Source organism: Apus apus, chromosome 4, assembly GCF_020740795.1.
Source record: "Apus apus isolate bApuApu2 chromosome 4, bApuApu2.pri.cur, whole genome shotgun sequence".
In the NCBI taxonomy this organism is placed as follows: Eukaryota; Metazoa; Chordata; class Aves; order Apodiformes; family Apodidae; genus Apus; species Apus apus.
In genome coordinates, this window is record NC_067285.1 from 19,055,188 (window position 1) to 19,069,893 (window position 14,706).

General features: G+C 35.3%; 2 protein-coding genes across 2 annotated transcripts in view; one reads left to right on the forward strand and one right to left on the reverse strand.

The window, feature by feature from the left end:
* The window catches only part of MAPK8 (mitogen-activated protein kinase 8), a 130,870-nt gene that overhangs the window by 45,700 nt on the left and 70,464 nt on the right, over nt 1–14,706 (reverse strand). The window lies entirely within an intron of this gene.
* FRMPD2 (FERM and PDZ domain containing 2) overlaps nt 1–14,706 on the forward strand; it is a 65,810-nt gene that overhangs the window by 732 nt on the left and 50,372 nt on the right. Inside the window, exon 2 of the mRNA XM_051616861.1 lies at nt 8,794–8,839. Coding sequence (XP_051472821.1) covers nt 8,794–8,839 — 46 coding nt within the window. The remainder of the gene's footprint in view (nt 1–8,793; nt 8,840–14,706) is intronic.

A 14,706-nucleotide genomic window follows, 5' to 3' on the forward strand; every position in this document is an offset into this window, starting at 1 on the left:
ATTTAATTTAAGCAAGCCCATTTTCACTCCATGTGTTAGACATGGTTCTTTTACATATCCCTGCAGTTATGTTTCCTTTACATCTAGAGGAAAAAAACAAAACTATTGCTAAGATTCCATTCCCAGTCCTCTTTAGATCCCACTAGGCTTTAAGTGTAGTTCTAAGACACAACTCCCACCTCACCTCTGATCAATTTCTGAGGGACAGTCCCAGAACTGAATTAGCCAGTTCTTAGATTTGAGGGTTTTCCTTGTTTAACTCCATTAGATCACAACCAGACATTGCATTCCCTTCCATTTTTCTGTATGCCAAAAACAAAGGTCAGCAGGCAAAAGGGGAAATATGAATTCCCAAAATAAACAGCAGGCAAAATTTAATCTGGGTCAGACATATTAATCTTCACCAGTATATTAAACCTAGCCTTGCTTATTTCAGCTAATGCAGGTCCTGCTGCCTTCAGATGTTTTCTTTCTATTGGCAAATAGAGCACCAGTGTTAGCTTCCAGTCTCCTCTGCACAACAAGAAACAGGTGGGGTGACACCACGTTTAGCCACTTAAGTTATTTTCAACAACACCCATGGCCTTACAGATCACTGATGTTACTCCTAAACTTTCTGGAAGTTGTTGTTCCTGGTCATCCCATTTGAAGTAAGACTGCATTGAGATCTGCAAGCAAGTAAGGACAAGAGTCCCTTTAAAGTATAAAATTATATTTTGCTTAGGATCCAGATTTGTCATATTTCTTTTTCAGGGCACAATCAAGTTCTCATTAAGATTTTATAGTTTACAAAGTTGACACTTTTAAATAGACATGTATTTCTAAGTGTCTTTTTAAAACTAGTCCTCACAACCTTATCCCTGTGTAAGAAAATGAAAGTTGGACAATGTAACTGAGCATCAATATAGCATAGTTTTCAAAACTGCTTTGCTGAAGTATTTTCTTACAACCATAATGGCTATACTCATATATTGCCTGGGTAGAAACTGGTTTTTGGATTTTTCTGGCTGATATCCAAGTAAATACAAAACTGAAGTCCTGATATCCATGAAAGCAAAGAGGTATTTTGCAATGGACTTCAACAAAACCAGCATTTTTCTCTGTACCTCTTAACAGATTAGAAGGATACAGCAGAGAGCAAAACTATAGATGTGTTACCACAGAACATACAGGCAAGCATGCAGGAGATTTGTATTTGTTCATAGAGGATCAGAAGCAGAAGAGGAAAAATCATTTTGCAGAATAATACAAAGAGAGAAGACTACACAAGGAAGCCTGGCTACCTGGCAGGAGCCAAGGTCTTTGCAACAAGGGCTCTGAGACTGGCCCTGCTGAAGCCAAAGAACTACAAAACTTGACAGGATTTTCAGCAACATATTTGACAATAAAGGTGCATGGTGTCCCACTAGAAGGTCTGAAAGCTGGTGTCTGTTTGGCAAAATAATGCAAATTGCTCGCCTCAGAACCTGAATTTTCCTTTCCAAAATAAACACAATATTTTAGATGTAAGGAAAATCTGATGAGCAGTTTTATTTAATGACAGAAGCTCCAAAATTAACTTAATGAAAAATCTAGAGCATTAAAAACATCCTCTGCTTATGTGTAATTGTTAATCAATCTCTTATCTCCTTGGTTTCAGAGTCCATGTAGCATTAGTCTTGGATTTGGGCTGCTGCATTAAAAAAAGCAGTTGTTGAGTTTTAAATAAATATTTTTATTATACCATGTGAGTAAAATCTGAATTATGTCCAAGTACTCCAAGCTTTCTCACTCCCAAGCATTGGTATCCAAGATTCAGCAGCCATGAATTTACATTAAAAATTTAGTTTTGTAAATTTTCAATATTTTCACTAAGTTCTTATCAGTTACCACATTCTTGGTAGTAAATATGGTTTAAACATTTTTTGTATACAAACTGAAAAGCAAATACTTCGGGCTGAAATCTTTGGAGTCAAGTATCTGAGCCAAATTTTGACATAGAAAAATCAAAATATCAAAAACTATAACATGAAATAACAGGCCCAAATATATACGGAGTAGTATTTTTTGCCCACAAAACTTCCATAGTAAGGAAAAATTACTTATTTTTGCACCAAGATGGATTAGGGTAATACACATAGTAACTGTGTTTCAGCTGAGTTGGATTTTAGTGAACAAATACAAGGTGGTAACTGCTTAAACCACAATAAATGTTTTTCAAGTAAGTATCTGATTATGCCTACAGTCATTTTTAGACAAGCTGAAAACAGAAGTAAGATCCTCTAGGCACGCGTTGTAACTACAAGTTATGGACATTTACTCAAATATAGAACTGTGTGTACTGATTTTTCAAAAATCTTTTTAGTTATGTATTTAAAAATATTTCTTCACAAGTATGGATCATCTAACCTTACTTTTCTGAAGCAATTTTCAATAGATTGTATTGCCAAAACCTGAATTTCATGGGACTTCTCACACTGAGCCACCTGTGCAAACATGCAGCCACTGTAATTCTATCATTTATTTATTTTAGATGTTTATATATCATCATCACAGGCACCTAGGTACCTTGCAGCAGTAAAAGTCACCTTCTGGAAATTAACCAAAAGAACACACCCTCTCACTAATTATTTCATCAAGAAGAGATCAACAGGAATTGTGGGTACTCAGGGGCCCCAGTTTTTCCATGCTAAAGGCTTGATAAGTCACAGCCAGGATCGACATCCATGTCTTTTTATGAAAACAATTTGATAAATAGTGTTTGTGATGGGAGATATATGTCAAAAGAAAACCCAGACTTTGAAGCATTTTAGAAAATTCCAGAAGTAATACAAATGTTTATGTGAAAAAAACAAAGCAGTTTGGTAATAATATATTTTCTTAAACATATTTTTACCCTTGCTTGTGCTACAGAAGCTGCATTCCAGATAAGAAAGTGAAACATAAATTTGCTAGAAACTGCTTATAATCGAAATCCAAACCAATTTACATACTATAGCCTAAAAAGTGTACTAAGAAGAACGAACCAAGAATCACACATTCTAATTGTTGATAAGAACAGCTGATGTTAAAATATTTCATTTTAATAATTAAACAGATAAAAGAGAACCTAATGAAATAAACATTGTAACAACTAGAGTTTTAAATTCTATTATGTCTTGAAAAGCAGTATGAAATCAAGTAACTAGCTGGAGGGACCAGAATTACCTCTTTGAATGGAACTAGGAACAGTAGTAGCCAAATGTTGTTTTACACTCGAATTCAGACTATTAGCAAACAATCATGAACTGGGGTAAATATTTTTTTCAGTGGTAACCAAAATGAATTGAGCACTTGCTGGCTTGAGCAACTGTAGCAGGAGGAAAGCAACCACCGTGGGGCACCATGCGACAGGTTTTAAGTGTGAACATGACAATAAGGCCGTGTTCATGAATAAGGGATATTGAAGTTCAGTAAAAAAAATTCTGTATGTCTAGTCAAGAAACTGTGTTCTCTGAAATGCCATTAATACTATTAACCCCTTCTTTTCAGATCCTGCAAAGTTCTTTCTGAGCTGCCTTAATTCTATATACAGCTCATTTTTATCAGTAGGTATACCAAGTAATTGGGCAGCAAATTATGTACAATCATTAAACATACTCAGCCAATTGGAAATTGTGGAAAGAAGTGTAGTTTAACTATTGGACAACAGTGTTTATGGTGTCACATGCATCATATATACTGATATTAACACAGCACAGGGTGTTCATTTATAGACTAATCAATTGAAATTTTTCATGGGCAAATTTACAAAATGTTCTTAAGAGTCTGGCATTATCTGAGGACATTAGACAGTTGCTTCACTGGGCTGGGTTGTGGCACTATGTTCTACCTAAGTCACAACCAAGTTGTGGTTTCTTTACAGTGGAAAGATTGATTATAAACACATGCAGCTTTTCAGCTGTGGGGTTTAGTTCAGTGATCTGCCAAACATACTTCTAATTTATAGCTGTATCCCACTCCTGTCTTTCTAAATTGCATGCCTGATCTCCCTTCCTGCACCCTTATCAATGAAGACTTTGCATTTGGCTTTCTAGCAATAACTCCAAAGCAAAAGGCATTTCTAGGATTCAGAACAACGCCATAGTGACTTTTATATCAGCTGTTTCTCCCTTGTCATTATAGGGTGATCATAGCTGGAAAATCCCTTGTACTGTCTTCTGCACGTGGTTTCTGCTGCACAGGACCATTCAAAGTTAACAAAAGTTTAGGGTCCTTACACTGAATACCACCACTGACAACTCTAGGACTGAACTCGAGGGATACTGAAGGCAAACTTTCAGTTAGGTTCTTACCAACCAGCATTCAACATTCTTCAGGCCTGAATTTGCTCAATTCATCTTTTTGGTTAAAAAAAAAATACTGATCAGGAGTACAACAATCATTGCCAAAGTCATTTAATTTCAACCTCTAAATGCTAACTCCTCTCCCATTTTAGATAGTGTCATACATTATGTCTGAAAAGAGCTAGAAAATTACTGCATTTAAAATAAAATTCCATCATCATATTCCAGAAAACTTTAAAGATTCTTTCTTCAGGTTGATGGCCTGAATCTAAAGAGTTCTTCAAGAGTGACCACTTTACATTCTATGAGCATTTGGCCATTAAACATTGTCAGTTTGCACTTTATAACATTAATTACTTGCTTCACACTCCCTCTTCTTGTACCCTAGAAAGATGCATGGGAGTATGTATCATAGGGATACTGCCTTTCATTGCATTACTGAAGGAATCAGCAGAGCTGCAACCAGGTATCACAAACAAGAGCTACTTGTCCAATTACATTTTATTGGCTCACATCCCATCTCCAAAGTAATGAAAGAAGCAAAAGCAAATTAAACACATTGTATGAAAAGTGACATTTTAATTTGGTATCATCCATTCATAGAAATTTCTAAGGATTTAGAAACCCCAAGGATTTGATGTGCCTTTGCCAACTATTGTTTTTAAGGAGAACCAGTTAGTCACTGGTGGTGGGTAAGAGTTAGCCTGCCTTCTTGTCCCCTTCAAACACAAACTAAAAGACCAACTCAAAACCATCTCCACTCTCAGTTTAGTAGTTAGAGGTTTTTAAATTAACTTAGAAATTATTTGTTAGAGGGAAATAGGCTCATCAGATATGTTTGTTCTGCTATAATTTGAAATTAATTTCCCATATATCCTTTCTTTGCGTCTTGCTTACATATTTGTCTTTTTCTCCATAGCTGAGATCAGTTACACAAATCAGACCTAGTTCTCATGAAGATGACTCTTTTCAATAACTATTTAGAACAGAGATGGGAGCATGGGTGAGAATTTGATTTTACAAATCTGAAACGGTTTCCAAAGACCAAAGACAAGAGCATCCCTGTATTACTTTGCTAAGCTAAATATAGATGACTGGAAAAATTCTAATCTGCTTAGAAACCGCATGGAAACAAATCATTAATTTATATGTATACTGAGCATAGGGATGCTGCATGGAAGTTCTGTATCAGAAGTGGTGAGGTCCTGTTCAATGACTTGAGCAGACTGAAAAGAAAAAGGTAGATGCCCTGATTTTTCTAAAAACTCAAGTGATCTCCATTTAGTTCTGTCAGCTCAAGGAGTTTATTATCCAATCCAGGGGACTCTGAACTAAAAACAGTTAAAACTTAACACAAGCACTGCACTCTTCTCTGTTTAATAGAAACCCCATGCCTGACCTGTGGTTGTAGTTTTGACAACCTGCATGTACCTTCATCTGAGAAGTAAATAATAATCCTCACCTTTATGTAAACTTTAAGAGCTTCCCACACTTCAGCTTCTGTGGGATGAAAAGGCATTAATGTCAGAGAATAATTGGATTCTAACCCTTGCCAGCTCTCAGAAGCTGGATGGAACATAAGGAAGATGCTAAGCCTCCATACAGCAGTTCCTTCCCTGGGATAAAAGGTCTTTCATCTTATTAACCTTCTTTCATAGTGATCTAGTTACGTAAACTTTGCCACGATTATATTCATGTCATCTGTATTGAGTAAAGGATTCAATATGTTAATTGAATGAACGCAAGTGAAAATCTCATACTGTCTGTTTTGAGTTTTTAAGCCTGAAGTATCACTTTGGTTCAGACTAATATGTGATTAACTTTCTAAAATGGCTGGTTTAATAACTATTTAAAACAGAGAAGGAACCATGGGTGAGAATTTGATTTCACAGGTCTGCAACTGTTGCTTACACCAGCAGAACTACTTCGAGTTTGTATCAGGCCCATGCTTTCCTTAGAAGAATGACTGAGTCTTTTCTTAAACCAATAGAGTACAAAGTATTTAGGAACTTTCATTAGTTAATCAAATCAACATTTCTACCTGATTCAACAGGAGCATATTCACATAAGACATTACTTCTAGCAAAAAGATTCAAGAAGCCGCACAGCCTGTTAACTCCACAAACAGCATTATACACTCATCTACTTAAATCTGGTAGCTACAAATGCTTCACTATAAATAACTTCATGGCTCCTCCCCAGTTATTATCCAGGGAAGGAACAGCCACAAACTTCTGTGTAGCTTTTCTTCTGCAAGCATGACTGTACTGGACAATAAGGGTGAATAAATTCCAACATGCATCAATGGTCTCAGTTTCTTTTTATCAACAGCCTTTTGCTGATCCATTTGCTGCTTTGGATTCATTAATCCAAAAAAATGAAGGGCAATATCAGTCCCAGTGATCACAGCAAAAGGGTCAACAAATAATCCTTACTGCACAGTTGCTAAGATTTAGCAGTAATTGTTGTTTTGCTGATTCCAAAATGTTCTGTTTGAAACATTTCAAATGTGAGACTTTTCTACCTAGTTTTATTCCTGCCTGCATTCCTGGCAGACTGTTTTGGTCAGATTTATGACTTCTGGACCAAGACCAAATTTAGAAAAAAATATATTTATATTTCTGCTATAAAGAAAAGGGACCTGTGAAGAGATAGAAAAAGATGGGTGATGTGCCCAGTGTGAGAATACAGCAAAATGGATGTTTTCAGTGACATTTTGGAAAAAGCAGTATTGTATTTGTCAATGTCAGGACAAAGGGATCTGCAGCAATTGAGATGGCAAAAGCTTGCATAAATTTTGTTTAAAGATATATAAAGAAGATCATAGCTTGTAAATTTTATTCAAAAGAACATGTAAGATCCAGATACGGTGGAAGGATTGGTCTAGGAAGAAGATAAAACTGAATGTGAATCCCAGAGTATGGGCTAAGGATAACAGTGGCATCATTCACAGTGACTAAGAAAGAAAAAGCGAGTGAGAAATATGGAAATAAGAGGATTGGTTTGTTTGGGTTTTTTGTTGTTTTGTTTTGTTGTGTTTTTTTCTGTGTTGAACTTAAATGACTAGTTGCATAAAGTCAGGTAAACAGAAAATCCAGAGTTTTCACTTGAACCAAAAGATGCAAATCTACAGCAGAGACATCTGTGAGCCATTGGCATAGATTGTAGCTGAAATTGCGTTTGCAAATCACATTGCTCAGGAGCAAAGTATATGGAGAAAGTGTAAACAAATGCAGCTTTGTGAAATGCTTATACAAAGCTGGAGGTAGAAAGGGAAGGATCCTTCAACTACTTCCCAGAAGAGAGAGCACTTATGGAGGACAAGAATCAGAAGCAGAGACAGTCTTAGTGAGTTCAAGGAAGGACAAGATAGAAAGCAGACAAGAACTTTATTTTGTTTTGCTAAGGTGTTTTTTTTTCTTAATTTTCTTATGCCCAGCTCAGAGTTACCCTGCAGCATCCCATGAGCTTCTTTTGCTCTGCATTGAGTACAGCTGCACCCTGAAATAATTAACCAGAATTTTTCAGATTGAGCAGTTAAAAAAAAACCAAAAACAAAAAACAACAAAGTTACCTGCTGTCGTTTTGTTTCTGTTGTTGTTGCTGTTTTGTTTTGTTTTTTTTTAAGACCCATCAAAATTTTATCTGCATTGTTTATTAAATCTGAAGGATTTTACTGTTCACAAAAGACACACTCACCACCTTAGACTATGAATCTCTGCTTTGGTGTACTGCTTCTCTCTGGATTGGCAGAGGGCTGAAAGTGACATCAGTCTACAGAGCTTTAGATCTAATGCTCCTGTGTGCGTCAAGTAATCCAATTGAGTTCTTATATGTCGATGGACCCAGGGATTTATATTGAGCCCCTTCCTAAAAGCTGACTCATATTACCTGGTGGGTGAACTACCAAACAAACAAACAAAAATTAAAAAAAAAAGAAAAAAAAAAAAGCAAGGAGTGTAAACAGCTTCAGAAGACCTGATGTTGCCATTAGCTTCAAACCAGGAGCTGCTAGGCTTGGCTTGCAAACAAGAGAATGAACCTTACTGTTTACTTGCTTAGCCGTTTGCCAGACCACACAGTGCTTAGTTACGAGATATAAACAAAGCAGTAGAAAGAGAGAAAGGAAGACAGAAAGAGAGACGACAGAAAAGAAAGAGAGAGAGTAAGAGAGAAAGAGAAAGAGAGTGAGAGAGAAAGAGAGAGAGAGAGAAAGAAAGAAAAGAAAGAGAGAAAGAGAGAAAGAGAGAAAGAGAGAAAGAAAGAAAGAAAGAAAGAAAGAAAGAAAGAAAGAAAGAAAGAAAGAAAGAAAGAAAGAAAGAAAGAAAGAAAGAAAGAAAGAAAGAAAGAAAGAAAGAAAGAAAGAAAGAAAGAAAGAAAGAAAGAAAGAAAGAAAAAAAAAACAGAAGTCCAAGCAAGTTCTGATTATGTTTAATTTGACATTTACAACTATGATGATCTAAACAATTAGAATTAGGCAAAAATATAGAAGATTTCAGACTATTCTGGATGCAGCATCTGTCCAGCTTGTGCAGGTAGGTGGCAACGTATTTTTCTTAGGCTCAATATCACTTAAATAAGTATTAAAGTACTCATAACTCTTGGCTTTGCACAGCAGTATCTAATATTTACCCTGTTGTTTTGTTGGGTTTTTTTTACAGTAAAGCTTATTTTGTTTCTCTCAAGTCAAAAGGTAACTCTGACAAGAAGGCTGCTTGCTTGTATTAAAATTTATAATGTAGAGTTGGTCAGATTGCGGTCCAAAGCATCAGCGTTCAGTCCCTGCTGCCTTCTGGAGTTAAAAACATTCACCTGTGACAGAATTTCACTGATAAAAATTCAGAATGCCTCAACCTATTTTTATTTTCTATTGAAGATAAAGGAATTGTTACTGCTCTTACCACAGGGATAAGTCTTCATTTTTATAACACAGGTCATATGATTCTGGAAAGCATATTTAAGTATGTTATTTATTCATGTATTTTTACTGAGCACTATTATTTAGAAGACAGCACTGAACTCCAAACACCAGAAAGACATGTCTCTAGTGATTGCAACCTGGGACTACAGGTTCTCATTTAAGAATCAGGTTTCTGAATTTCTGCTCTGCTGCTCTCTGCTGTGTTTGTAGGCAAGTCCTTGCATGACAGTTTGCAGTTTATAAAATGAAAGCAGTCTTGCTTTATGGAAGTTTTGACACATGCTTCCTAAACATAATGCCTAAAAAAATGGACATAAGCCATAAAAGATAAATGCTACTATGGTGCCTGAGCTCTTCTGTCCTATTATTTCAGGCACTGCAGTAGAAGATAACGTGTCTTTGAAGCTTTAATCTTCGAAATACTAGAATGTAGATTATGTATTAGATGTACTAGATTCAGTTCTTGGTCACTAGTCAGCTATGTTGTAGAACAAACTTATAATAAAAGATGCATGAAAAAATTAAAAGAATGGCAGTAGCTCTCTATTATAGCTAGATATTCTATGAGGTCCTTTGGGTTTGACATCAGCTAGGGTGGATGTGATAGGGCATATAAGCTTAGCAAGAACAAACATAGCAGCACTTTAATTTGAATAAAGTTATCCAGTGAGAAGCTTTTATACATTTCTATTGAGGGAATATTTGTAAACTGACTGCAGACAGTGTAATATTTTCCTCTGAAATTCACAGGTAGGTTCCCTTTGAAGTAAAGGGGAAGTCAGACTTTGGCCCTATAAGTCTGATAGGATGTGGAGGCTTCCTACATTTTCTTTTGGAATCAATAACATTTTGTGTCCTCGAGGAACAATTCCCATAGATTTTCTAATAAAGTCACATTTTTGAACAGCTTTACCATGCAGCTTCTGAAATTCACTACAAAGAGGCACATAACCACACCATTCAGGACTGAGATTTCAACTTTCTGCTTCAGAAAAGAGACTTTATACAAACTGGTCCAATCCATGAGAGGTTTACGATTTCCTACAAATAAATTTGTCTCTTTTCAGCACCCTTGAGTGCTGAATACTTTGCAATAGTCTGGTTAATTCTCCTATTGATTAAAGTGCATTTTTCTAGGAAGGTAATAAAATAAATTACTTTACATTAGCAGGTGAAAAAATATCATATAATGAAGATTGTATCATTACAGCTATCATTACAGCTAATTTCTGTTGCATAATCTTTGTAAGGAAAACTAATGGTTTAGCATCCAGGAAACTCCCTTGTTGACTTGTCAGTATTGACAGCTTTGGCTCCGCCTGCCTACTTTATTTGAACAGATTTTTTTTTTACATTATTTCAATATTTATTCAAATCATAAACCCATACATTTCCAGACCATATTTCAGGGAGTGGAATTTAATACCTAATGGGATTCATCTCTCTGGCATGAGGAATACACTGTATTCTCTGCAGCATCAGAATAACAATTGGACAATGAGTCAAAGTATAAATTTGTATAAGGAATATATGTGGATAAATCAGGGCATGATTTAAATTAATTTTAAACTAGATCTTTCAAAAAATATACTCTTTTCAGTCTCTTCCAACTTTTCACGTAGTGAAAATTTATTGGCATTTTATGGACAAGTTACATGGAAATATAATAGATTGTACTTGAGCAAGTAATTACTAATTATCCAGCTTTTTTATCCAGTCATTATGCTCATATTTCCAGGTAAAAATATATTAACATGTGTCGTGGTTGATAGCACATATCAAGAATTTACTTTAAAAATATTAGAACGCTAAAGTATTGGCATTAGGATACATTATATATGCAACAAGCTCAGAGTTGAATTTAAACATTAACAAAAATCTAAAGTCCACAGTGAGGACATCTAATCTCTCTAGATTCTTTCCTTTTTTGTTTCTATAAAATATTAATACAATTATTATTAAGATATTATAATACTTTTATTTCCATTAGTTTTTTTCTTTATTACTCTTAAGATTATCAGTAACAGTCATTAGTTTGGTGATAGCAAGAACATTCCCTTAAGTCAATTTTAACTACATTTTAATATATTTTAAGAATTTATTGTTTCAGAATTTACTTGATTTTTCAGTTTTAAATGTTACAGATAGTGCCTACAAAATCAATATATTTAGTCATCATTTCTTAGTAAATTATTTCTATATTATATTTTTATAAGCTTAAATTGTGTCATGGAATAGAACTGTTCTTCAAAAACAAAATATAAACTGAAGTATTAAACCAGAACTGTCTCCAACACAACAGAAGCAGTCAGAGGCTTTCCAAAGCTCACAATTACAGACTGAAATTATCATCTTCTTTCCTCTGTAGCCAGTTTACCGTTTTGTGGATTGCTATGAATCAGATGCAAAACCGAACAGATTTAGAGGTCTAATTGACAAGACAGCCTGGTGCTATCGTTCAGTGCCTCTTCAATGTTTCCTAACTACCTAGGTTCTAGTTATTTTGGAGACAACACCTCGTAAAAATCTCCATATATTTTTTATGTTTTATTTTACTTCTGGACTTAATGAATTTTTAGTCCTTTTTGATGACATTTCTGAACTTTCATGTCATAAAGATGTAAAGCTACAAATTAATTACTGGGTTATTCTTAAATACTTGAAGACACATTAATGCACTTTAAATCAATGTGTTGCAGGAAGTTACTAGTCTTCGAGGGGTGGAACCACAGAAGAAAACAATGAGATAGGGTAGTTGTACTCTTAACCAGGTCAAAGTCCTCACCTGGGTGTGTTCAGAAATTACATTACTTGATATGTTAATTAACCCATTGTCCAGCACTTCAAGTCAAGTAAAAGGATGCTGAATAAAAATGCATTTTTTCTAGCTGCTTTTCATTCTAAAAGATCTTTAAGATTTAGCAAGTCTATCTTGCTAATCTGTCTGTTATTGACCCCTTTTCAGGCTTAAAATCAGTCTGTTAGTCCTCCACTACCTTAGGAAAATGTCACTGTATGTTCCCATTTTTCCTGGCATTTAATCAGCTTAGATTTGAAAGCAGATTGCAGAATATCTTGGAGAATTGCACCTGAGGTCCTCTGGCTAAGTCCCTTCTTCCAAAAAGTGGGGCTTTTCCCCCCACTTCATCTTGCTGTTACTGATGCAAGTTTTGCCTTTGGATATACCAGGCAGATTGGGTCCCCTTGGTTTTGGTAATTTATTTACAGGAGGTGCTTTTAGACTATCAGGCAGGACCGGAGGCCTAAAGGGGACTGGTAGACATAGGTAAGAAATTACAGTACAACATCTGAAAAGAATTGAAGGCTAAGAAAAATACTACATCTAGAGAAAGTTTGCTGTATAGTGGTGCAAATGGAAGATGTTCCACTTCAAGACCCCTTTCACTTGCCTGTCAGAACTAGCCTACATTCATATTCTCTTAGTGAGGTTAGTGGCTGAGGTTAGTAGTCTCTTAGATCTGTCAGAGCACCTCTACTTGTGTGGACTCTCTCAAAATCAGATGTCAAAATCAGTCATTACTAGTAGAGGGGCTGTGATGAGCACTTAGGTCCAAAACATAAATAGGCAATACAACTTTCTCAGACACAACTTTTGTTTGCAAAATCTGTGTCTGTTTACACCCTCAAGCAATTTAAAATCTGGTTAAGTTCCACCTAGGTATTTTGCAATATACAGATAGAGTAATGAAGCAGAACTGGATGTTCACAAGACCTCTGCAAGAACAGCTTCCAGACAGTAAAAATTGAAAGCCATTTCTGGTTTGATAGAAGCCTTTCCAGTTTACAGAGTGCTTGGGTCCTACCTAAGGTTAATCCTTTGTTGTTACTGGTTTTGTGTTTATATCCAAACTTTTTGCTGAAGTTCTCATTTCCAGTTGTTCTTCAGGATACCAAAATGGGGCAAAACTTCATGCCTTTAAATTTACAAGAGAAACAAACTTGACCATACCTTTTCAAAACCTAAACTTGATTTCCCCTTCCTTACCAGCTTATTCACTGCTGTGTCCTATGATTTCCCTTTTTCATCATTCACCACCATCCAAGTAATGGATTAAGACTTTCATGCTACAGAAACTTTCTACAGCTGAATCAGCTCCCCAGTAATGTCTCTCTAAGAGGCTTCCATGAAAAGGGCTGTCATTTAGTTAGGAATTCAGATGCCCTTTTCCCCTTGAGAATATTTAAGTCACATGACTGTTTGATAAACAAAAATCAGTTTCCCTACAAATGTAATAGTTTTTAGCTCTTTTGTTGTCTTTATACAGTCAACAAAGCAGCAAAGTAAAGACGAAGGTTAACAAAAAACAAGTTTCTCCCTTACATTTTAATGAATAGGATTGCTGAATCTAATCAATCCAAATTGCTTTTAAAGTGACCCTGACATATGAAATTACTAATGCATGATTGTTATTAAGTCTTAAATTCAGATGCAAGGCTGTAGTTAATTATCTTTTATAAGCATTTCAATTATTTTCATTGACACTAGATTTCAATTGCTGTTTGGATGAAATCTTACACATATGATAAAAGAAAATATACACAAATAAAATGAAATAAAATAATTTTAAAGAAATGTGATGAATAGGTGCATGTTTGGGGCAAAATGATGGATTAGCCTCATTTCAGTGTACCTTTCATATCTATACAAGATGAGTAGATTAAATTCTTCCAGAGAAAATCTATTAACTGGAGACAGTCCATGTAATGAATGAGTGTAATGCCAACAATTAGAATGGGGATAATATTTTAGGCCAGTTTGCTTATTTGGATGGTACTACCTTCTTCCACAGAAGTCAGCAGAAGATTTGTCTTTGACCTCAGAGCATGAATTGGCACTGAAAGCTCTTTGCTACTTTTTCAAGGCACAAAAACATTACCCTTTATATCCTGGCCAAACTCCAAGTTGGTGATAGCATTTTGCTGCTCTAATTTTTCCTTGCAGGCTTAACTAAATCCAGCATCATTTCCTGATGTGCAATGTAACTACTAACATTCAAGTCCTTTTTTGCAAGGTTATTGTTTTTTCTTCCTTGCCTCCTAATTTGTGTGCTTTGCCTTAACACTTGCAGCTTATTTGAAGGTCAGAATTGTTTGGTTCTGGATCACAGCTTTTATTAAGTTGAGGAACCATGAATACATGTGGTGCTACAATGATAACAGTATCTTTATATCACTTATAATCTCCGATCATATACATAGTGTAGCCTGGCTATAAAAGGAAATGAAGAGTATTTTTTTTCCCAAGCACTCACATAGCTATAGTTTTGTCAAATACCACATCATGCTGGTCTTGAAAACCAAGAGTCAAAAATACAGGCCAAAATTACAGGTCATTCTGAGTCTGTTTAAAAATCAGTTGCCAATTTGTTGGTAAAATCCTTTAACTTTACATTGAATTATTTTATTACACTTTAAAGAGATTATTTCCATGTCCATACAATCTCATCATTTTTGGAAGAA